This window comes from Mesocricetus auratus, unplaced genomic scaffold (genome assembly GCF_017639785.1).
Source record: "Mesocricetus auratus isolate SY011 unplaced genomic scaffold, BCM_Maur_2.0 Super-Scaffold_100047, whole genome shotgun sequence".
Lineage (NCBI taxonomy): Eukaryota > Metazoa > Chordata > Mammalia > Rodentia > Cricetidae > Mesocricetus > Mesocricetus auratus.
The window spans coordinates 7,069,282-7,094,039 of record NW_024429224.1 but is presented as its reverse complement, the minus strand read 5'-3'; the positions used below and the strand labels follow the sequence as shown (position 1 = coordinate 7,094,039).

The following is a 24,758-nucleotide window of genomic DNA, read 5'->3' as shown; positions in this document are numbered from 1 at the left end:
CCTGGTTGTCCTACTCTGAGTCTCCATTTCATCATTTGTAAAATGAGGCAAGGACAGCTCTGCCCTCTGGGGCTGCCTTGGGGACTCTGGGAGGCGATGCCCAGCCAGACTAAGTGCCAACCGAGGAAAGCGAGTACACAAGGGTCCCAGGAACATGCAATGCACCCGGGGTGCAGACCAGTGCGGGCCTGTCCTGAGTACTCACCTTAAGATGGATTTCACAGACAGCGTCTTTGTGGGGCTGTAGGGAAGGCATATTTTTTGCGTACCCTGGAAGAAGCAAAGCACCAAGCAGCGATGAGTTGGGGGCCCTTCCCCTGTGAAGAGCCTCATCTGGTCTCAGTGGTGAAACCATGCCTGCTCTTTCTCAGTCTGCCCTGACTGACAGCATCCTCCCTCTCACATACTCCTGGTTCTGAGCAGAACTCAACACATCAGCCTCTGTATTCTGGTACCATGGTGGACAGTGGCACCATCTACTACACCTTGGATACAGTACCCCCAACAGTGCCACCAGTCTGTGGCACTGCTGGAGGTATGGAAGCTTTAGGAGCTGGACCTAGTGGGAAGTCTCAGGTCACTGGGGTGATGTAGGACACTGGTCTCATGGTTCCCAGCCACCATGAGGGGACCAGCTTCCTCCAGCTCCACAGATGGGGCTGTGAAGTGCTGCCTTACCACAGGCCCTGAAGCAATGGGCACCCGACCTCCACAGCTGTGAGCCAATGTAAACCTTTCCTCTTTACAAGTCTGTCATCATTTCAGCTTCCTGGGAACCCGAGAAACACACCATCCAAACCAGTTCAAAGGCATTGGTTTGGTCTCTGAGCTAAAAGTCAGACATGGTTCAAAGATTGTAAGAAAAAAAGTCTCTGTTCAATTAGACTCAAGTACCATGTCACCAGGTCAAAGACCTTTGAACTAGAAACCACCCCAATCTTCCAGCAAGGTGTTAATACCATGTGCTTACCTGTGCTGACTTCTTTAAGTCATTTACTTGCTTTAAGATGAGTGCCCACTGTGACTGACTCACAGGAAGGGCTGGATAGTCCTGTGTCCAGCCCACCCAGACTATAGGAGCTCAGTCCTTGTCTCCTGCTCCACTACACAGAACTTACTGTGTACAGATAGCAGGTGAAGTCATCAAATAGTGCCCATATAAGGGCTTCTTTGTAACTTTGGGGAGAAATCACAAAACTGACATCACAAACAATTAGACAAGGGTTCAGATGTTTTTGCAGGAAATGAACAAAGCAATAAATGCTTTTTGTTTGTATTTGGGGAGGCAATTTCGCTGTCCAAGCTGTTCAATGACCCAAGGCAGAGTTCATCTGCCTTTTCAAGCCTGTGATCTCCATTAATAAAGAAAACATTTGACCAATGTACAAGTGACCTGACTCTCATCACCACCACTGGTCATGAGAGATTATTGCCACACCAGACCTTCTTCCTGGGTCCTCTACTGGATTAAGTTGCCTTTTGGGCAGAGATTGGAAATACTGTCAAATGCAGGAATGTAATAGTAGTCCACTTGTCACACTTCCCAGGTCCCACCACTGGGACCAAGTTCTTCCTGTGGTTTTGCTGCATACTGACCCCAGTCTACTGCGCACCTGTGTAGGAGCCAAGCTGCTCATGGTGGCCTCAGATCTGTGCTCTGCCCAGCTTCCTCCTTTCACAGCCTCTACTCATCAAACACAGCAAAGGCAGCTCGAAAGACAAGCCCAATACACCTTGTAGAGGGTGACAATGACACCTTCATAGGCAACTATGTGGACAGGAGCCCAGGACTTGTGGTTTTCTTCACTACAACCTGGCAAAGCTCTCCCTTCCCATCTCTCGTTTTCAGCTTTCTAGAATCAATACTCAAATAAGACCACTTTGTATTTTCTGGTAGAAATATCAAATGCCCCAAGTGGAGGCCTGTGTCTGCACGTATCAGGCAACCAGAGGAGAGCACTGTGCAGATTCATAAGTACAAGCTGGACATTACCAGTTTTGTATACTAATGGGTGGGTGCGTGCGTGCGTGCGTGCGTGCGTGTGTGTGTGTGTGCATGCACTTACCAACATACACTTGTAGAGATTCCCGGAAGGGTGCTACAATTACAGACTTTGATCTCTCTCTTTGCACCAGCTGTATTATCTGGATGGAATTTCTACAGTGAGTATGAATCGTTTCTATATACAAATCTTCCCCATGTGTCCAGATGACATTCAGTGCTGGAGATGTGACCTGATGACAGGGTGCTTGTTTGCCTAGCAAGTGCTTTACGCTGGTTCCATCCCCAGCACCTCAAAAGCCAAGCATAGATCCACGGAAAGGACTACTTGCAGTAGGGTTATATGTTCTGTTGGTTTTCTAACTGCTATTTAACTATATGGGTTTGTGTGCATAGAGGACTGGGCAGGGCCTGATATCTGAACTCCCCACAACCTCCAGTGCCAGCTTGCAGTTGTGGGAATTTAGTAACTGGCTTCTGCCGAATTCTGGTTTTATTTTTCTCACCCTTCAATACTTCCATTTGTAGCTAGGAGCAGTCACTTACACTGCTGTTGGCCAATAAGTTTAGCACCTTCAGGAGAGACTTTAGATGAAGGCATTGATACTCTCAGTGGGACTAATATTCCTGATGGCCAGCCCTGGCTGCTTTCACAGTGGTCTGGGGACTTAAGTTTCACAGCTCCACTTCTCTAATGGTGGCCAAGAGTAGTTCCACAAAATACTGTTGGGGACCAGGTCACTGGCATTTCCCAAAACTCAGGCGCCTTCCCACAAATGGCCATAGAGATATCTCCTGCTCTCTCGCATATCAAATGCTCCCTGCACCTAACAACCCCCCCCCCTTTTCAGCGTCTCTGGTCTAACAACCTCTGCCCCATGGCCAATGCCACCTTCCCCTATTTAAGCCTGTACAGAATTCTCATCAAACGGCAGCTTGATCGGAAGGCCTGTCTTGCTGTCCATCTCTCTCGTGTCTCTTGTCTCATTCATTCCAGGTTCCTGTGGACTCGAACCTGTTGTGCCCTGCTGGCCCGGGCAAAATACTACTTTATTTGTCTGTTAATTCTTGTTCTTTCTGCCTGGAATATTTCCCAGCTTCCCCTTCTATTCTGCCAGTGCCTACAGCATTTATCCTTTGCATCTCCAGGAGGAAGATCTCCCTGACCTCTTCAGGGTCCCAGCACCTTCATTAGCTCTGTTCACTTCAGGACACGGGAAACACTGCAGAGACACCTGAGTGAGCCCTGCGGGCACACATGGCTCTAGGGCCAGAGGCTGCTTCCTAGGCAGGGCCTCTCGCAGGAACCTAAAGCCCATGTGGTGCCTGTGGAGACATGGTGGATGCCAGTGTGGAGGACGGGCAAGGTAACGGATATGGGCCTAAGGCCATGGCTTGCAGGGGTAAGCTGCAGAGCTCAAGTCCAGAGGCTGCAGAGACCTGAAATACACGCAAGGCACAAACAGCAAGACCCACAGACGTCAGAAACACAAGCTTTCCCATGGCCTAAAGCACCAGGCAGGACCAGTTTCTACCCCAGAGGTCATGTGATATTACACCACAGAAGATACCAAAGTAGCCGGGCGGTGGTGGCGCACGCCTTTAATCCCAGCACTCGGGAGGCAGAGGCAGGTGGATCTCTGTGAGTTTGAGGCCGGGCTGGACCGACAGCCTCCGAAACAATACAGAGAAACCCTGTCTCGTAAAAACCAAAAAAATAAAACTAAAAATAAAAAATAAAAGATACCAAAGTAACTTGGGGTTGGGGCATGAATCCCACTGAATGTAATTAATTCTATGCAAACCTCTGACTCAAGTGTGTTCTGCTGCCATGAGACCTCAACCCTCTCCTCATAGACCTAAATATCAATTGCTAGAAGTGCAGAAAGAGAAAGTCCAATTATTTGCCCAAAAAGACAGTCCTCTGAAAGAGGACACTGAAAAGCAGAATGATCTGGAATGTTGTAATGAGCACATATAAAATAAAAATAAATACATGCAATAGAAACCAGAAAATCACCTGCCTCGTGCAGAAGATAAGGGGCTCTGGATGAAGGCACGGCCATTTGTCACTAGGGGAACAATGGACAGACACTACAATACAGGCACAGGAGAAACTGGGCACACACACCAGGGTCTACCAGGCCTATTCATGGCTCTGCTTGTCACATAGCTGTGCTGGAGTAGACTGATGGCCCCAGTTATGGTGGTGGCAATGGTCCTTCCAGTTCTTTTGAGTCTTGGGAAGCACCTGTCCCTGTAAACTTTGATTCCACTAAAGTCCCTCTGCTGGAAATAGATTCATGAGTAACACACAAAGATTTGAATAGTAATGATTCCTAGAAAGTTTTTCTTTGTGACATGGAGTCTCATATTCCAAAATGACCTCAAACTATGTAAGTGAGGATGGCCTTTAACTCCAGATCCTCCTGCCTCTGATTCCCAAGTGCTGGGATTACAGGCATGCGCCGCCACACCTGGTTTATGCAATGCTGGGATGTGGTGATATATTATTTACGATTTAATAAAGATTGCCTGAAGTATCAGAATGCAAAGTCAGCCACACTAGTTAGCTATAGAAGCTAGGCAGTGGTAGTACACAGCTTAACCCCAGGACTCAGAAGACAGGCAGGTGGATCTCCTGTCTTAGTGCAAGGCCACACTGAGCTGCACGAAGCTAATTCAGTCTGAAAGAGAAACAGCTCACAGAGGTGATCTCAGCACTTGGGATCACACGCCTTTAATCCCAGCACTTGTGTATAAGATAGCAGCAGATATTCTGGGGCATTCTGATCCCCAGCCATGTTAAGGGTAGAGGTAAAGGGTACTGGCTTAGCTTCTTTGCTGCTCTGATCTTCCAGATTGAACCCAATATCTGTTGCTGGGTTTTTATTTTCCATGTTACAATGGGAGTTGAACACAGCTGGGCAACAATGCCTTATCCTCTGCCCTTCTTTCTTTTTAGGTCGTTTAAAGTTGTCACTCTATTGCTATATATGTACATGTGCAGTGTGTAGGGGTGTGAGTGAATATGTGTATGTGTATATGCTGATCATATTGTCTGTGTAAAATTGCTCCTAGAAAATAATTAAAATAAAACAATGAAGAAAAGTTATGAAAAAATCAAATACAAGAATTACTAGAAAACAAATTTATGAGTCAGAGTAGCAAGCAGATATAATGGAAACATGTAAGGAAAATATGAAACCTAAAATAAATTCCAGCAGTATAGCTGGATGTTGGTGCTGGCTGAGCAAGTCAGAGAGATGGGGATACATAAGGGATATAGCCAGATAATAACCATCTGTTCTTCCAATATAACTAAAAGGTGGGCTAGTTCACAGCTCTATTAAAAATAGCCTGGATCAGGGCCTGAAGAGATGACTCAGTGGTTCAGAGCGGTAACTGTTCTTCCTGAGGACTCAGGTGTGGTTCCCAGCACCCACATGATGGCTTATAACCATCAGTAACTGCAGCTCCAGGGAACCCAGTGCCCTCTTCTGACCTCCCTAGCATTAGGCACCCACACGGTACACAGATGTAAAAGACAAAATACTCACACATAAAATTACAAGAAATGTAATTAAAAAAATAGCTAGGGTTAGCTGGGTGTGGTGGTGTACTCCTATAAGCTTGGTACTCAGGTGGCTGAGGCAGGAGGATTGTGAAGTTTGAGGTCAACTTGGTCTACACAGGAAGTTCATGAATACAAAGTGAGATCCTATCTCAACAAACAAACAAAACCAACAGCACTAGGGCTGGGATGTGGCTCAGGTGGCAGAGTGCTTGCCTCCCATGCATGACGCCTGGGTTTGGTCCCTACAACAGCATGAACGGGCATGGCAGTGCATAATCCCAACACTCAGGAGTCAGAGACAGGAGCGCCAGAAATTCAAGGTCATCCTCAACTATAAAGAGAGTTTGAAGATAACCTGGGCTATATGAGACTGTCTCTAAAAACAAAACAAACAAAACCCTCCTTATTCTCCCCATCCAGTCCCCAGACAAAAATGAACATACCACTACCATTAAAAATCCCAAAAAGTAATAGATAAAACCTACTGCCATTTCCCAGAGAACAAAATTTAGGAAGTAGCTGTACCTGACTGTGGCTTAGAGATGGGGTAGAAGCTGCTGTTAATGTCAAGCTTGGTGGCCCCAGCTTGAATAATGACATTCTGAATTATCTACAATGAGAGGAACAACCTGACAATGGGCTCACTGGACTCTGAGGTGGGCATGTGTGCTGAACAGGTGACACCAGAGTGCAAGCCAGGTACTCACTGTTTTCCGCCACAGAATTGCACGGTACTGAGGGACTCGCTGATTGTTCTGGTCAGAAAGTGTCACGGACAAGAAGAAGGGGCTCTTCTCTGCATCATTTCCAATGTAATTCTGATGGACTGGAGAAGAGACGATTGGTTCCTTCGGTCAGCAGTGGCCAGCGCGCACATGAGCAGTCATCCTAAGGCTGGTGTGGGTAGGCACTGACCACTAGCTGGGCACCCCCTTCCCTTTGCCAGCAACATGTTATTCAGTGTTGGCCAAGGCAAGATGAGAAATCTGCCAAGAGCCTTCTAGAAAGGCTTCCCACTCTAAAGATGCCCCCTTCCTCTGGATGTTGTAGTGTCAAGTGATGTCTGGAGCTCCTGCAGCCCTGTGTGGTCACAGGAGGGCAAAGCCATCACACTAAATGCAGGGAAGCAGAAAGGGCAAAAGGGCCTCTAATACACTAAACTGTTGACGCACCAGCCACAGGGCTTCCCTGGCTTCCCTTGCTATGCAGACTATGTTGGCCTCAAACTTTATTGTCCGTTTCCTTCCTGTTTAAACCAGTTTGAGTAGGCTTTGCATTACCTCTTTGGATGCTGCTGGCATTCAAACTCGCAGTGACCCTTCTGCTGTAAAGTCAATGCTGTGGGCACTCTGTGCACAGCCATGGGCAAGATGACTGACACATTTCTTTGTAAATGCTTCTATATTCCCCACCTACCTGAGCAAACCTGCCGGGACAGACCTGAACTTTCACTTTTTAGAATAATACTATAACAGCTTTTCTTGTTTGTGTTTAGCACGTGTGTGTGTGTGTGTGTGTGTGTGTGTGTGTGTGTGTCTGTGCACTGAGCTTTACTGCCCTCAGACAGGATCTCTTGCTCAACTGGATATCCTCCATTTTGGCCAGGCTACCTGGCCACTGAGCTCCCACAATCCACCTGTCTTTGTCTCTCCAGTGCTGTGTTGCAGGAATGCACAGCTATGCCCAGGTATTTTACATGGGCTGGGGATTTGAACTTAGATCATCATGCTGTGGAGCAATCACTCTTACCCTCTGAGCCCTGTAACAGGTTTTTAAAGACACTACTCTCATTCCTGGCTTGAGAATCATGTTCTACAGTGGATGTCTCATGGAGTTTCTCTGCCATTTCAAGTTCCACACCAGTTATTTTTCCTCCATTGCTGGCCCTATTTCATCAGCAGCACACCTGCTTTCTGCCTTTCCGTGTGCTCTCTCTGAACGTACAGCCTAAAACCTGAGCAATTGAGCTCTCGGTGTGTGTTAGGCACTGACCTTAGTGTTTTCTTGCACATCTCTTTGGCAGCTTTGCTCAGACCTCTAGGGAAGGACTAGACATAGCTCCACTTTACAGACACAGAAGCCAAGTCCGAGTCCTTAGGCTGATGAGAGCAGAATCACGTTGCAGACCCATTCTATAGGTTCCATGAGGGCAGGGAGTGAGCCTCAGTTTGCACTGTACACTACTGCTATGTACACTCCCCACCAGACAGTAGGTGGAGCTTAAATCCACGTCACTGGTGAGTTAACACAGTAGAGCCTGTAGTCTTATGGCCAAGATTTGCTCGGGAAATTGTTGCTTTCCTTCATGGTTGAGAACTAGATGCTTAAAACTCATGCAGATGTGTACTGACTTTGTTAAGTTAAAGCCTCTTTTCCATCCTGAAAATTCTTATCTTTCAAAGATGAGATGAGCTAATTCCCCATTTACCAGGGGTTAAAACAACAAGCCAGGTGGCAGTGGCATATGCAGAGACAGACAGATCTCTGAGTTTGAAGCCAGGGTGGTCTACAGAGCAAATTCCAGGACAGACAGGTCTACACAGAGAAACCCTGTAATGAAAAAAAAAAACCAACCTCCTCCCCCCAAAAACCAAGCCAAACAAACAAAAACCCAACAACAACAACAAAACCCAACCCCATGACACTCCTCACAAACAGCAACCCACATCAAGACAGCTCTGAGTTGTAGCTCTTAACCCACAATGGTCACCACTGACCCTAATGTAAACTGCTCTGACACTGTTGTCCCTATATAATTTCATTCCACCCATACAGAGCTCTGAGATTATGAGTTTTGAACATCATTTCTTGCCCCATTATCATGAAGGCATAATTACCTTGTCCTAAGAAATACTTGAAATACCACCGGGTGTGGTACTCTGGGTTTTCTAAGTGCACGTCTGTTCTTCGCCAAGTGCCTGGCAGGGCAGCTGCACTCTGTAATGGAACAAAGCTGTGTGGTTAAGAGGTGTGTTTAGAAGGTGAACATGAAGCTAGCAATAAAGCAGAGCCAAAGAACCAGGAAAAGAGTGCCCATTAAAAGCACATGCGTAGAGAACCAGGAAAAGAGTGCCCATTAAAAGCACATGCGTAGAGAACCAGGAAAAGAGTGCCCATTAAAAGCACATGCGTAGAGAACCAGGAAAAGAGTGCCCATTAAAAGCACATGCGTAAAGAACCAGGAAAAGAGTGCCCATTAAAACACATGCGTAAAGGCGGTAACTACAGTCTCACTAGCAGAGACACTCGGTGTGAAGTCATGTCAAAGAAACACTCCTGAAGTCTGCAGGGTGCAGAATATGAAGCGAATCAAGTTCTAACAGGCATTTAAAGTCTTTCTCTTCTTTGGTCTAAGAGATCCCGATAATGAAACTGCTGTCCCCTAGGGCACCAATTCTTACCACCCCACTACCAGCACATTTCCTCCAGAGGACATTTCTTAGCATCATTTGCTTTGTAGATTTCTGTTTTTGTTTTTGTTTTTGTTTTTTTGAGACAGGGTTTCTCTGTGGCTTTGGAGGCTGTCCTGGCACTCACTCTGTAGACCAGGCTGGCCTTGACTCACAGAGATCCACCTGCCTCTGCCTCCTGAGTGCTGGATTAAATTCATCTTAACAATTACCCAGTTGGTGTGGATAATATGGACAAACAAAATATGGACAAAGACAGTCATTGTTACTCTTTTGTATATATGATGGTGAATCTTGGTTGCAACTTGACTGGTCTGCAACTAAGAGGTGAGCCACTGGGCACGTCTGTGAGAGTTTCTTGATTAGGTTATTTGAGGTGGGAAGACCTACCCTAAACGCGGGGGGGGGGCAACTTCTGGTGGAGGCCTGAAAAAAACGAAGTCCGATGGAAAGGGCTTCTGTGTACCTCGCTGTTGGGTCAGTATTCCTGTAGCTGCCACCACTGCTACCAGTATTCTTTGCTGACATCAGAGCCCTGAAGACCAGTGAACCTCCAGCAATCTTCTAGGCTTTCGGCACCAGACTGGGGTTGCTGTGGCATCCATCCTTGGAGATCAGGTAGCTACTGGGTTCTCAGCCTTTCTGGTGTGACGACAGCCATCATTGGAGTACTCAGATCACACTGTGTAAGCCAGTCTAATAGATCTCCTTTTAACAGATGTCCATTCCATCGCTTCTGTTACTTTATACTCTGACAGTCTCCCCCAGCCACATCCATGTACACGGGTATTTTTTTTCTTAGCAACACGGAATTGTACCAAGTCATGCAGTTTGGAAGATTGCAGATGCCCACAGTGTTCAGAAGAGGCCATCAGATCCCCCGGAGCTGGAATTATAGGCAGTTGTGAGCTGACATGTGGGTACTGGGAACTGAACCTGGGTCCTCTGCAGGAGCAGTCAGTGCTCTCAATCTCTGAGCCATATCTCCAGCCCCTCTAATATTCTTACATTGAATGTCTTGATGGGCAGGCTGAGACTGTGTTGAAATCACTGGAGAAAAAGCTCCAATGACATTATAGTTGCCATGGTGGCAAACAGCTTCTACAGAGCATGCGTTGTGACTCTGACATGCTCCCATAACTTTCTAGATGGTCTGACCAGTTCTTTATCATGTTGAAGAATTTTTCTTCAATTCTCAATTTACAAAGGGGCTTTCAGTGTTTTTCTTTGCCAGATCTTTGCAGAAGAGATTAAATGGAGGAGAACACTACGTTGCAATATGTCTGATGCTGAGTGGTTCTTTGCTTTCTGGAGCTCCCTACTAGATGATGGGATATTCTCTGAACAGACCACTGGACTTTTAGAAAGATGGACGTGTCATGGTTGTTCCTGAGGGCGTCTGCTGATCTGCTGGCTGCTTCTCTGATGCTGTTACTATCTCCTTGACTTTTTGTGCCTGGTCTCTCGTGAACCTGAAGCTTACTCCTTGGCTAGGTTTCCAGACAGCAAGTTCCAGGGCTCCATCTCTCTCTGTCCTCCACACCCTGCTGGGATTACAGGTGCCTATTGCCATGCCTGGCTTTTTACATGGGTGCTGGGGATCTGCGCTCAGGTCCTGTGTTTCTACAGCAAGTACTCTACCAACAGAGCCATTTATTCAGCACAGCCACTTTTCCCCAGAGTCACTGAAGACTGCACAGGTAAAAGTTCTTTATCCCCAGACACTTACTTCAATGTCTTTTTCTCAGGAAAGGCATCTTTTATTATATAACTAGAATATGGCTGTTGTCCTGCTGCTGGGAATTGAACCCTGATCCTTCAATCAGTGAGCCACACCATTAGACTTGCAATTCAGCCTTATCAATTTGTAAATTTAACATCTATACAATACATTACCATGTGTATTCCGAATCTGTTAACACACTCAATGTCTATGAAAGCCCTCCCCCACCGTCAGCACATGATCATTTTGTTACTACATCTCATTTAGGTGCCCTTAGAACATTTTCAGATGGTTGTCTTTTGCAACAGAGACATTCTGAAGCAAGCAGTGTCCTCTCTTCCTTGCTTTTTCAGGAAAGCACTCTATCTTGTGGCTGTCCGATGCATCTCCACAGATTCAGGGTTTGCAAACCCAGCCAGAACACTATGTAGGTAAGGTTGTCCTCAGCTCATCAAGATAAATTACCTAAGCTGCCTATGTGTTCCTTGTTGAAAAAGGCTAACTGTGACTACCAAAGGTGTTTCCTCTTTGTTTTGACCTCTTGGGGTGACTCAGGAGGAGCAACAAATTGGCTTCTGTTCCTTGGAGAATTTCTGCTTGCTTCATTATCTACAGTCACGTGTCTTAGCCACGTGTTAGATCATGCAGCCAGGTGCAGCAGCTACGGCATGACCCTGGGGCACTGACCAGTCTCAGGTCTTAACACACCCAACAAGGGGCACTGAGGCCAGGACACTGGCCTGGGTCACTCAGACTCCACAGAGGTTGGTGTCATGGTTTCAGGGCCCTAGACCCTAGAAAGTTTCAAGCCAGCTTTGAGAACTTTGTGACCTCGGCACAGTCAGGCTTCTGGAGCTTCCACGACCCAGGTGGAGAAACCAGAGAGGTTCCTTTCAGGTAAAGCCTTAGCTCAGTGCTTCTCAGTGCAGTGAGGTGTGCACTGCTGGTTCTGCTCCCAAGCTGCTTCCCCGGAACTCTCTAGGTGGAGCCTGCAATCTTTCTTTTCCAGTTTTTCCTCCCCCCTTCTCTTTTCTCCCTCTCCTCCTCTTTCTTTCTCCCCTCCATCTTTCCCGCTCTCCCTGAAGGACTGAGAACCAAAGCCAGGGCCTCTTTCATTTGAACAAGCATGCAGGTGATTCTGGTAACAAAGAACTTTGGGAAGCAATGGTCTATAGCAGGGGTTCAACATTACAGAGCTTATGAAGCCTGCTGCTGGACTGGCTCTCTAATGTGTTAAAAATACTATGGATCCAGGCATTATAAATTATGTTTAAAATGCTTTCCATTTATCGTAGTCTGTGTTTTATGCATTTAAAACAAAAATTCTGAGAGGGGTCTATAGGCTTGACTGTCAGAACCTTGAAGCTCCTGCCTTGGTCCACACATGTCCCTTACCCCGGGGCTGAGCATGGCAATTGTGGAACAGTAGAAGCCAGGGAGAGGCAGCCAGCAGTTGAGAGTGAAAGACAGGACTGTGGGCAAAACATGCTGTGTACCTCTATGGAGAGCCAAGTGTTAATGGTGAGGTCTTTTTAAGGACTCAGAAGTGACTTCACTTGCATCTTTACTAAATGCTTAATTGAAATGGAGGGAGAGTCTTGCAGAACCAGACACCTTCTGTCCCTTGTTAAATGCACACAGTGAGGAGGGACAAAAGTACACATGGGAACTGACAACATAAATGGAGAACCAAGTAAAACCTCTGCCCAGTACCCCCCAGAAAAGAGCTCTGCATTCTGATGACCTGTAGCACTGGCAGAGAGCAAAGAGGAGGGTGAAGCCATGATTTTCTACATGTGTGCAACCTTGTAACAATGGTATAGATAAGATACAATATTTCCAGACAGCCCCACCTTCATTTCCCCAGCCATGACTCCCATCACAGCCGAGTCCCCATCTTTTCTCACCATGGTTAGTCTCACCTGCTGCTGGACTTCACAGGAATGAAAACCTGTCATGTATATCATTTAAGTCAGACTTGTCATCCTTCTATACTATGTCTGTGATACTCACTTTTTGTTGGGGCAGTGACTCTGTTTTTCATCAGTATAGTCCACAGGACTATACGTATTCACTCTTAGTCACTCGTGTGGCTGGATGCTTTTACTGTTCGTAACTGAAGCCACTGGGAATAGGACTCTGTCTGTAGTGGATACACAGGCCCTTGTGCATTTGGTGTTAGTAGGGATAGCCAGCAGAGTCCCAGAGAAGATGCATCAGCCTATGCTCCCACTGGCTCTGTAAATCAGTGCTCTCACTACTCCATGGCCTCTGGGCAAGCTCCGGGCATCTCAGGCCTCTTCCTTTCAGATGTTTTTAGAAGGTGTGGTGGTGCATAACTGCAGCCTTAGTTCTCAGCAAGTCCTATTTTTAAGCATGACCCGTTTTATTGGAGGATTTCAGAGGCAGACGTAAACATCAGTAGTTTCAGGTGGGAATGAAAGAGAAACACATGATTTGACATCAAAAAGAAAATAAGGCATCTGCTGCCAAGACTGATGATCCAAGTTTGAGCCCCAGGATCCACATGGAGGAAGGAGATATTGGTTGTCTTGTCATGTGTGGTGGCATGACCTTCCCCTCCATAAATGTAATTAAAAACAAAGTCAAGAGAAAATGTTCTAATGAGTCCATTTTCCAGACAACTGATGTTCAACATTGCAACTACCACACTTACTTTACGCCCTTTGAGGCAAACCTTTGTTTCAAAGACTTGCCATAGGAGAATGGACTTAAACGTTCCTTGCTGCATGTGTGCCCACAGAAGGCCCTGCTGGCTAGTGATTCTGATGCGGAGAAAGCCTCATTATTTCTGCACCAACTGCAAAGCCACAAAAACTTCTTTTTGCTGCTTCTCCCTCCCATCTGGGATTGTGGGAAATGAATGAGGTGCACTGAATCTGACCTGAATATTTTGAGAAGAAATCCATATAAAACATCTGATTCTGCTTGAGTGTTCCCAAATATTTGGCTTCTGGCAGGAAATCCACACATACATTCAGGCTACAAATGATACCCTTAGTTTTATGTTATGCCTGTGATTCCTCAGAGTTGTTCCATAGTGGGGTTGACAGAGGATTTAATGCATTTAACTAGCTTCGCTTCACAGTTAGATTGCTGAAATAACACCAGGGCAAGGCAGGTCAGACTTTTTTCTTTTAAAGACTCTCTCTGGTATATTTTTACTGTGGTGGTTGACTGGAATGGGAAATGTCTCCCACAGGCTCAGGTCTTTGAACACTTGGGTCTCAGTTACCGGATGATGCAGCCTTGCTGGAGGAAGTCTGTCTCCGGGAGCAAGCTTTGGGATGATAGAACCCTGTCCTCTTCCAGTTCACTTTGTCTGGTTGGTGCCTGCATTAGGATGTGAGCTTGCGGCTCCCTGCTCCTGTCTCAATGCCTGGTGCTTGCTGCCATGGTTTCTCATCGTGATGAGGAACCATAAACCAAAACCAACTTTCTTCCCCAGTTGCCATCAGTCACAATACTTTATCACAGTGACAGGAAAATACTAATACTGCAGCATTACAATTGTAAACATAAATATAAGCCCACTGTGAAAAAGTGAAACCAAACAAAACTTAGTTTTTTCTCCCCATCCTCCACATCCCAATCCACTTCTCCCCAGTAAAACCATGTGACAAAATTGGACTGAATACTCCTGAATATTCTACATATGTACTTACACACATGCATATATGCATAATCGTGGTAGGTATGATACTGATACTTGTTTTTCCACTGGAAAAAAAGCCTTGGGGGTTGGGGGTGTAGCTCAGTTAGTAGAATGTTTGCTGAGCATGCCATGAGGTCCCGGGTTCAATCCCAGAACCACAGAAACCAGGCATGGTGGCACAGATCTGTGATCCCAGCCTTTGAGAAGCAGAAGCAGGAAGATCAGTTTAAGTTCATCCTAGGTCACACAGAGAGCTGGAGGCCAGGTAGAGGTACATGAGATTGGAGAGAGATGGGGAGGGAGGAAAGGAGGGAGGGAGGGAAGGAAGGAGGGAGGGAAGGAAGGAGGGAGGGAAGGAGGGGAAATCTAGGAAACATTTCTGTTAGAATGTCTGGATCTCTTTGGTTCTTGTTAATAACTGCTTAAGATCTTTTTTCATTTCTTTAAAAAAATTTAAATTTATTTTTTACATTCCAAAATCCCAATTCCCCCTCCCTCCTCTTCTCCTGCTTCCCCCCTCCCCTCTCCCATCTACTCCTCGGAGAGGGTAAGGCCTCCCCTAGGAAGTCTACTAAGTCTGTCCCATCATCTCATTGAGGCAGGACCAAGGCACCTCTCCACCTCTACACCCCTGTGTCTAGGCTGAGCAAGGTATCTCTCCACATAGAATGGGCTTCACTAAGTCAGTGTGTGCATTAGTTTTAGACTTGAACCCACTGCCAGTGGCCTCATATATTATCCCAGTCACACCATTGTCACCTATATTAAGGGAGTCTAGTTTTGTCTCATGCAGGTTCCCCATTTGTCAGATCTGAGTCAGTGATCTCTCACTAGCTCAGGTCAGCTGATGCAGTGGGTTTCCCATCATGGTCTTGACTTCTTTGTTCATATTATCACTCCTCCCTCACTTTGATTGTACTCCAGGAACCTGGTCCAATGGTTAATTGTGGATTTCTGCATCTGTTTCCATCTGTTTCTGGAAGAGGGTTCTAGCTTCTCTGGGGTTGTGGATTGTAAGGTGGATATCTTTTGCTTTATGTCTGGTATCCACTTATGAGTGAGTGCATACTATATTTGTCTTTCTGGTTTTGGGTTACCTCACTCTGGATGTTTTTTTCTAGTTCTGTCCATTTGTCTGCAAATTTTAGAATGTCATTGTTTCTTACCACTGAGTAGTTCTCCATTGTGCATATGTACTACATTTTCTTTATCCATTCTTTAGTTGAGGGGCATCTAGGCTGTTTCCAAGATCTGGCTATTACAACTAATGCTGCTATGATCATTTCTTTGTTTTTCTTGACACAGGATTTCTCTGTGAAACCCTGCCTGTCCTGAAACTCATTTTGTAGATCAGGCTGGCCTGGAACTCACAAAGATCCACCTGCCTCTGCCTCCTGAGTGCTGGGATTAAAGGTGTTTGCACAACCATTACCCAGATTAAGTTCTTTAAAAAAGAGTTAAACACTTGAGCCAGGCATGGTGGCACACATTTGTAATCCCAGCACTTGGGAGATGGAGACAGGAAGATCATAAGTTCAAAGCTCCCATAAGCTACACAGAGTTCTAGGGTAGCCTCAGCTATATGGTGAGACCCTGTCTCAAAAACAAAAACAAAAGTTTAAAAGATCCAAACAACAATTCCATTGATTATGGACTCATAAATTGTGTAGCCTGCATGGAGAATAAAGTAGGATGCCATGGTTCTCCAACTGTTTTCTGACCTTGCATTGTTATTTTCCAGAAGCACATTTTTTGTCGTTGTTGTTGGTTTTTACATCCCAACCAAAGTTTTCCCTCCCTCCCCTCTTCCCAATTCCTCCTCCCCTACCTCACCCATCCACTTCTCCTCCAAGGTTTCTCTTTAGATATAGGCAGGTAGGCCTCCCAGGGAGATCAGCCAGCCAATGTGTATCAAGTTGCAGGGAGATTAGGCTCCTCCTCTTCTATTAAATCTTGATGGGGTAATTCAGTAGGAGGAATAAGTCCCAAAGCAGATACAGAGTCAGAGACAGCCCCTGCTCTCACTGTCAGGAGTCCCACAAGAAGACCATGCTACACAACTGTAATATATATTCAGGGGGTCTAGGTCAGTCCCATGCAGGCTACCTGGTTCTTGGTTCAGTCTCTGTGAGCCGCTATGAGACCAGCAGCACTCCCTCCCTCTCTCTCTCTCTCTCTCTCTCTCTCTCTTTCTCTCTCTCTCTCTCACTGTGTGTGTGTGTGTGTGTGTGTGTGTGTGTGTGTGTGTGTGTGTGTGTGTGTGGTGTCCTTGACCCTTCTGGCTCTTATAATCCCTCTTCCCCCTGTTCCATAGGATTCTCCGAGCTCCACCTAATGTTTAGCTGCACAAGCACATTTCCTTTAAAAGACTGTCTTTTATTATTTTCAATTACGTGTAGGTGTGTGTGGATGTGCATATGGGTTCAGGTGGCTGCAGAGGCCACAGGTGATGGGTCCTCATGCTTGCAGAGAAAGTTCTCTGACTCACAGTCTCTAGCCCAACTTCGTCTGTCTAATACTACAAGTAAGCATTCCGGTGTGCAGCGGCAAATCACAATCTCTAGCAATCGAGATTAAGGTGGTCCTAGACCCTCCCCTACTTTAGGTATTGCTGTAATACCAGAAGAACTGCTAGCCAAATGATACACACTTTGTTAACTGCTGCCCCCCCATTGGGTTTTCTCTTCTTTTCTTTTTTAAAAAGATTTATTTATCTACTATGTATGCAGTGTTCTGTCTGAATGTATGTCTACTCGTCAGAAGAGGGCACCAGATCTCACTACAGATGGTTGTGAGCCACCATGTGGTTACTGGGAATTGAACTCAGGACCTCTGGAAGAGCAGCTGGTGCTCTTAACCTCTGAGCCATCTCTCCAGCCTGGGTTTTCTTTTCTTTTAAAAAATATTTACTGTTTTTTATTTTATGTGGATTGGTGTTTTGCCTGCATGTGTGTCTGCACGAGGCTGTCAGATCTTGGAGTTACAGACAGTTGTAAGTTACCATGTGGGTGCTGGGAGTTGAATCCAGGTCCTCTGGAAGAGCAGTCAGTGACCCTAACTCTCCAGCCCCTAAAACTGGGTTTTTACGTCTTCAAACAGTAGACAGTCTTTCCCTTGCTAACAAAGGTAGATATGTAAAAAGCTGGAAGCCTATCCTCTCTGCTCTGCCATCATCTAATTGATGTAACAGGAAGCAGGGAGGGAGCTCCCCAGTGGTCCACTCGGGGGCAACGCTCATTTTAATTAATACTTGGAATGAGCCCACAGATGGCACGACAGCACATATTTAGGAGACACAAAGCTGCTCAGTGGGTGAGCTAATAGGACAGGTGACAGAATCAAGATGTCACAAAACTCTTGTCAATTAGCAATTGTGGGATGTGTTAATGAGATTACACTCAATGTGGACTATGCAAAATCCTGTGCATAAGTACAGAGCACATATTACTCATGGGGAGCCCAGGTGCCTCAGAGCAGGACCCATCTCCCTCCTTAATCAGCAGAAAACGGACCCAGAGGCATTAAGTCATAAATTAGTGGTAGGGCTGGGATTTAAATCCAGATCTGTTTGAATGTAAAGCCAGCCACTGCATCCTGATGCTGTCCCACATCTAAGCAACAGTCTCATGAGCTAGCCTGCCAGGCAGAGGCAACTCATAATCACCAGAGTAGCTCCAGTAAGGCACAGGCCAGGCTTGCTTCTTCTACGGTGTCCTGCATTAAACTGTGACAACTTCAATTTAAAAGGCTCAGGGTCGTGAGGACAGCTTTTACTACAGCACCTTCCTAGGATATATGAGGCCTGGGCCTTGTTCTCAGCATTGCAAATAAGCTGTAGTAAAATGTCTCCAGTTGGATATGCTAATCACCCTGATTTGATAATTCCATGAGGTATCTATGTACTGAAAGTTTACACTGTGGGACTGGGGACATAGCTCAGGCAGAGTACTTGACTAGGATGCACAGAACCGAGTTTGGTGCCCAGCACTGCATAAACTGGCACGGTGGTGCATGCACAGCTGTGTCCCGGTGCTCTGAGTGGATGGAGGCAGGAGGTCAAAAGTTCAAGGTCACCCTTAGAGAAACAGACTCATTAAAGAGGCTGCAGATCACCCTGTGGCCTGCTGGGAACAGAGCAGCCTCAAGTACCTACCTGACTTTATGGCAGTCTTTGAAAGACTATGTGGAATCACCAGCACCTTCTATGCCCACACAACGGTATTTCCCTTTCACCGCTTTGTCTAAAGCTCTGAAAAGCTCTTATTTGTCCCTTCTAGAGCTCAGCTGAGGCAACTCATCTGTGTCCATGGGGGTCACTGTCCACTGTGACAGCCGAGAGCTTGATGTAATATAGGAGCTGGGGGTGTTCTTACCTCATCTGTAGAACCATTTTCCACTCGGAATCTTCCTGCTCTCTGGATGGCTCCATCAGCATCACTAGAAATAAGCTGGGGGAAAATGTTCAGTTAGGTAGCTGGGCCTCCATTTGCAAGCTTCCCAGACTCCCTCCTAGAAGCAGCCTCTGCTACAGACACCAGCTGGTGGGCCCAGCCTAGAAGCAGAATCTACTTTGAGCCGTAAGGCCTTATGCGTTCGGGAGCAAGTTCCACCTAGGGGGAGCATTTTACAAACTGAAAAACACTGGACTACGATCCCTGGGCAAACAGTCTTAATCCACATCACATGTGGACAAGGGGCAGCTGGCAGCTGGCAGAACTCAGAGCCAAGCCCCGGGCTCAGCCATCTTCCCAGGAAAGCCACGATAACAATTAGCGGCTGGCGTGAACTCAAGGTGTAACGTCAGAAAAAGCTCTTGTGCTTCACTCAGTTTTAAACAGTCTCTGGAAGGCCAAAGCAGCCCTTCGAGGCCAGCTGTGCAGCATGCCAGCAGACTGCCTACGGAGCTCGGGGCTAGAAAGTGGTGAGCAGAAAGGAGGCTGGAGCTCGACCTTGTAGTCCATCAGCCACTCTCCAGATGTTTTCCTTCCAACCTTCTCAGAAGCAACACGGGAAGGGGTATATGTACGTACATACATACATACATGCATATATATATATATATATATATGATTTTCAAATTTTAAAATCTACCTGCAGTTTGCAGCAAAGGTCTGCCAATAATGTCCACATTTCAAAAGTGTCAGAGAACACTTGCCTGGGTTGGGGGGTGTCCTCTCACCTCTAAATCAGGCTCACACCCAAACCAGAGCACAACCTCTTCAGACTGCTACCTCATACTTGCACTTGTGCTTACAAGATGTGAAGGTGTGAAATAAGGGACACACTTTCAGAACCACCCCACACAAGCAAATTCTGTCATATTAAAGGATTTGAAAAAAAGATTGGAATAGTTTCCTCATGGTAAATATGAAAACAGAAGGCAGGAGGATATGAGTTCAAGTCCAGCCTGGTCTACAAAGAGTTTCAGGCTAGCCGGGGATACACAGTGAAATCCTATTTCAAAAAAAGGGGTAGGGGTACTGGAGAGATGGTCCAACAGTTAAGTACACTTGTTGCTCTTACAGAGGAACTGGGTTCAATTTCCAGCACCCACATGGTAGCTCACAACCATCTCTGATTCTAGTTACAGGGATCTGGTACCGTGCTCTGACCTCCACAGATACTAGGCATTTACACGGTGCATAATACACACTAAACCAATCTAGGAATTAAAAAACAAAATGAAGGGGGCTAGAGAGATAGACCAGCTGGTCAGATCACTTGTTGCTCCTGCAGATGGCCCAGACTCAGTTCCTAGCACCCACATGGTGGCTCACAAATGCCTGTAACTCCAGTTCTAGGGCAACTCTCTTCTAGCTTCTGTGGGCACCAGGTATGCATGTGGTGCAATGTAAACATATAGGCAAAACATTAACATATGTAAAATAAATGCACACAAATATAAAACTGCACCATTCTGGTTTATTGTGTGCCCCTATATACCATGCATTCTTCTGTCCCTAGACATACTATCTCATCTACCGTACGTAACAACAACCAGAGTATACACTAGTGCTCATCTCAGTTTTAATGAGGAAAAGGCTAAAAACTCACAGGCAAGGTTACATGGCTAATTGGCAGAAGCAGAGCTGGGATGTGACCATGGCAGCTGGGCCTCAGAAGCTGGCAGCTATCTTCATCTAAGCATTGCCTCACCTAGAAGGTCCACAACAAGCCCAGGTTTTAGTACTGAACCTCAGCCTGCAAAGAAACCTCCAGACACAGATGGAACCGTTTGTGCCTGTGTCTGTGTCTGTGTCTGGCTATTGGCAGTATAATGTCACACTGTCATAAGGCAGAGAGTGAGCTGTGGAATTTCACAGAGGTCTAGTCAGGCACAGCGGCATACACCTGTAATCCCTGCACTCAGGAGAATGAGGCAGAAGGCTGCTCAAGACCATTCTCAGTAAGACCCCTTTCCACAAACAGAACAGAACAAAACAAAGTCCAAACTAAACTGGCACTTGGGAGTGACTTCTTAGCCTAGTAATGTCCTATGTGAGTGTGTCTTTTCTTAAGGGCTTCATTTATACTGGTAAGTTACACTGTAGTTGATGGTGGGGGCTTTATGTAATGGATGCTAGCTCTCCCTCTGTGATCGTGATCGAATCCCACTAGAAAGCCAGCCAGTCACTCTGGTAGTGCTCCGTACAGCATGGCTGGTCCAAGCCAGGTTGCCACCAGAGCGGACATTTGGAAGCTCTATGCTGGGACTCACTTGGATTCTGTTTGTGCAGAGTTGAGTCTGTCTATTGGCTGTCACCAAACTAAGTGTGCTAACAGCTATCAATGGGCTCAATGAGTCCTTCTGGCAAATTATAAAGCGGGGGGGGGGGGGTCACAGTACAAACTCTGCAGATGGTGTTGGAAGAAAGGGTGAGCTTCTGGGCTGACTTTCCCTGGGACCAGTTCTGAACTACAAGTGAAAGGGCCCGAGAGATGGCTCAGTGGGGAGAGCCGTTTACTGAGATAGCCTGGTAACTGAGGTCAATTCCCAGAATCCGCTTAGAGGTAGAACGGAGACTCTACAAAGCTGTTGTCTGGACTCCTGTCCACACGGTACCAGGACATGCATTCCCACAGACACACACACAAAACAATAATGAAGCCCAAGTGAAGGCAAGGCTGGGGCTCCAGGAACTCTGCCATTCTCACAGGGGACACAGCAGTCTCAGTGTGGGCACCCACACACTGGTACAGGGAACGGCAGAGAGGACGTGTGTATGGTGGTGCTGGTGCCGGCTGCCGAAGGGGCTTGGCATGAGGTGTCTGAGGGTCACATTAGGACATGGCAGGGACAGAGCACCACACTTGGTCCCCAGTTGAAGGGACAGGGGCTTCACTCTCACGTACCACTCCTGATGCTCATCCATGAGTCACCCAGGTATCCGCAAAAGGAACAAGATTATCTCCCACTATATCCCCAGCATGGACAGGCACAGGCAGCTGTGTCCTTCAGCTTTGCTGAGATTAGAACAAGAGGCACAGCACTTGTCTCAGTAGAGAAGAAAGGAAGAACACTCTTCACAGTTTAACAGTTGGAAAAGTGTGAGCGCTCTCTGAACTCAAGGTCATAACACCCAGGAAGAGACAGACATACCTCAGATCTGACACTAAGATTCTCTCCCCTCTACCTTTTCCCATCTTCATCCAAAGTGCCCGTGGCTGCTTCTTAACTAACTGAGTCATCACACACCACTTCTTCCTTCTAACCCGTCTTCACGCACTGGAGGCAGATGTGGTAAATCCCAAATGTTTCTGGCCCACAGCCCCACCCACGCAGTTACTGCTCTCTACCTAGATGTCCCAGCTCCTCCTTCCAGTCCACCCAAGTTCCTGTAGCTTCAAAATGCCTTTCCTGACCTCCTGCTGGGCAAAGGGCCACTAAGCAAACTTGGGTTTTATATTCTTTCCTGCGATTACTTGATTTCATTGGGTCTCTTTTCAGGCACACCCTTTGTTCCTCGATAAGCTCCACGAGGACAGCACTTACATCACCGCTGCAAGTCCACGGTGTACTGTAGAATAAGTATTTATCGGACATCTGTAAATGGTACATGGAGGCTGAGATCCTGGAAACGGTGGAAAGGCTATGGAAATGGTGCTATTCCCTGAAGGCAGAGTGGGCTCACTACTCATGGGAGAAATATCAACGACATCCTACTGGTCTATCACATGGGAAATACCAAAGAGAAGGGGCCACCAGCCTGAACCCACAAGTGCAAGGTGAAGCCAGCCTGGGAGTCTCTTAATACAGCTGTGTAGGCTTAAACGAATGCCACTGAGCACAGGTGGGAGAGGATCCCCAGACGGAGAGAGGAGAGCAATGGCTGGGAAGGAGTCCCGCTAGTACAAGCAGGCCGGATGCCCAGCGAGGCCCCTCCTGTCTCCACTCTGTAGCCTATGAAGACTGCCACACCAGATGAGGAAAAGCAGAGTGTCTCAGCTAACAAAGAGGCCAAAACAAACAAACAAACAAAAGCTATCATTATAGAAAAAAGTCTTTTACCACAGTACAGACGCTGTTTGCCAGGTAGACCTCCATGTCTCAATTACTCCTCTCAAACCTCTGACTTGACCCCTTAAAAGCACAGAAAATTGGCACTAACCATTTTGTTAAAAGATTGTACTCAGGCCAGTTGGTAGTGGCGCACACTTTTAATCCCAGCAACTGAGAGGCAGAGGCAGACAGATATCTGTGAGTTCAAGGCCAGCCTGGTATAAAGAGTAAGTTCCAGGTCAGTCAGAGAAACTGTACTCAGGAATGACTCAGTCTCCCCAGAAGCCATCAGAATGCCCACAGAACAACCCAGAAGTTCTCCCTTCTGAGCCGTCCCAGGGCACAGAGGTCTATGTGCTAACAAGGTCCACTCATGCCATCTTCCACGTGTCATAGTCATATCTGGACACAAGGCTGGACTTCATTTCCCACGAGGTAGCTGATCATCTGGCTTGCTTCTCTCCATCTGCGGGTAGTCTGAAGTCCTGGGTGGCAAGGACAGACTACCTTCCAGGCCCTTCCCATGGGCCCTTTCCTTGCCGTCGGCAGTAACCCCAGACACAAGAGAGACCACAAAAGCCCACATAAGATGGCAGAATCATCCTGAGCCTGAGCGTGTGGAGCAGCCACCGGCCACTCACAGTAGCTAGCTGGATGGGGGGAAGAATGAACTCATTAGGTTTCTCTTCACTGTCTTGCTGTCCATAAGGGAGGAAATCACTCGCCCTGTGATAAGTTCACGATTCAAAATGTGGAAAATGACCTGAAGCCTTGAGCACGTGTAGTTAAAGAATAAAGTGCACAAAGGGCTTTGCTGTGTAGCCCAGGCTGCCTCTGAGTTCATGAGCCTCCTGCCTCAACCATGTGAGTGCTGGAACTACAAGTGTGTGTCTCCACAGCTGCCCATAAATACACAGAGCATTTATTTATGGAGCTAATATTGAACAGTAGCACCAACAATCCTATGAAATACCACAAAAGAGAAAAAATTTGAAAAATGCTGTGTAACTGCATAGATACCATCTCAGTACAATGCAACTGCGTGAGAGATGCAGTTTAAAGAGTAAAGCAATGGGGCATTTAAAAGCAAACATCTGAGAAAACTCTTGACTTCAACAGCAGGAGCAAACGTGAGAATTATCTAAGCTGCTACGACAAAGAAGACAGCCACAACATGCAGTGCCACAGGTATTCTAAGAGAGTCCAGACTCTGAAGTGTTAAACAGGAGGCTGGAAGCAGGGATCTAGGCATTTGCTCCTCTATGACAAAGGATCACAGAGCACAGCCAAAGCAGGCAGGGTAGGGGCCAGTAAAAGGCGAGAGAGCGAAATGCAGAATAAGAGCAGGGAAAACAAACTGAGGTGACCACTAAAACACCAACGACTGGAGGGACAGGGGTATACACCTCTCGCCCAGCACTGGGAAACTGAGGCACAAGGACCGCAGCACCCTCCTGTTCCAAAAGAAGACAGATGTGCCCTGTCAGAGTGAAGAAAATACAATCACTAAGAAGAAAGGCTAATCTTAATGAGAGAGACAGTTACCTAGGCAAACCAACAGTGAAAATTAAGAGAAGAAAGAAACTGAAATGTGTCACTAACTGTAAAAACTGAAGAAGGTGTCAGGGCGCTACCATAAAGGTGGCCTGGCTCTTCTGAGGAGGTGAAGCCTGGTACCTACTCTCTGCAATGACACAGCCACATCAGGGAGCAGGGTCACTTTCTTAGGAAAGAGCTGGCCAATCAGGGTAAGGAAGTCAGTGTACTTATTACATGTTTGATTTCAGGGAAAAATTCTATCTAAACAATACACAATTGTAAAATTTTAAAAATTAACTTAAAAGAAAATAAAGCAGGAAGAAAGTATTAT

The 24,758-nt window shown here is 46.6% G+C and overlaps 1 protein-coding gene across 9 annotated transcripts in view; it reads right to left on the bottom strand.

The window, feature by feature from the left end:
* Garnl3 (GTPase activating Rap/RanGAP domain like 3) overlaps positions 1 to 24,758 on the bottom strand; it is a 145,653-nt gene that overhangs the window by 58,095 nt on the left and 62,800 nt on the right. For 5 of the 9 annotated variants that reach the window (XM_040735611.1, XM_040735612.1, XM_040735610.1 and 2 more), the window contains exons 4-8: positions 20,443 to 20,544; positions 18,762 to 18,836; positions 8,417 to 8,516; positions 6,287 to 6,405; positions 206 to 270 (exon numbers count right to left, since the gene is read on the bottom strand). In XM_040735611.1, the coding sequence (XP_040591545.1) occupies positions 206 to 270; positions 6,287 to 6,405; positions 8,417 to 8,516; positions 18,762 to 18,836; positions 20,443 to 20,544 (461 nt within the window). The remainder of the gene's footprint in view (positions 1 to 205; positions 271 to 6,286; positions 6,406 to 8,416; positions 8,517 to 18,761; positions 18,837 to 20,442; positions 20,545 to 24,758) is intronic. The other 4 variants (XM_040735609.1, XM_040735615.1, XM_040735614.1 and 1 more) reach the window with 1 other exon arrangement.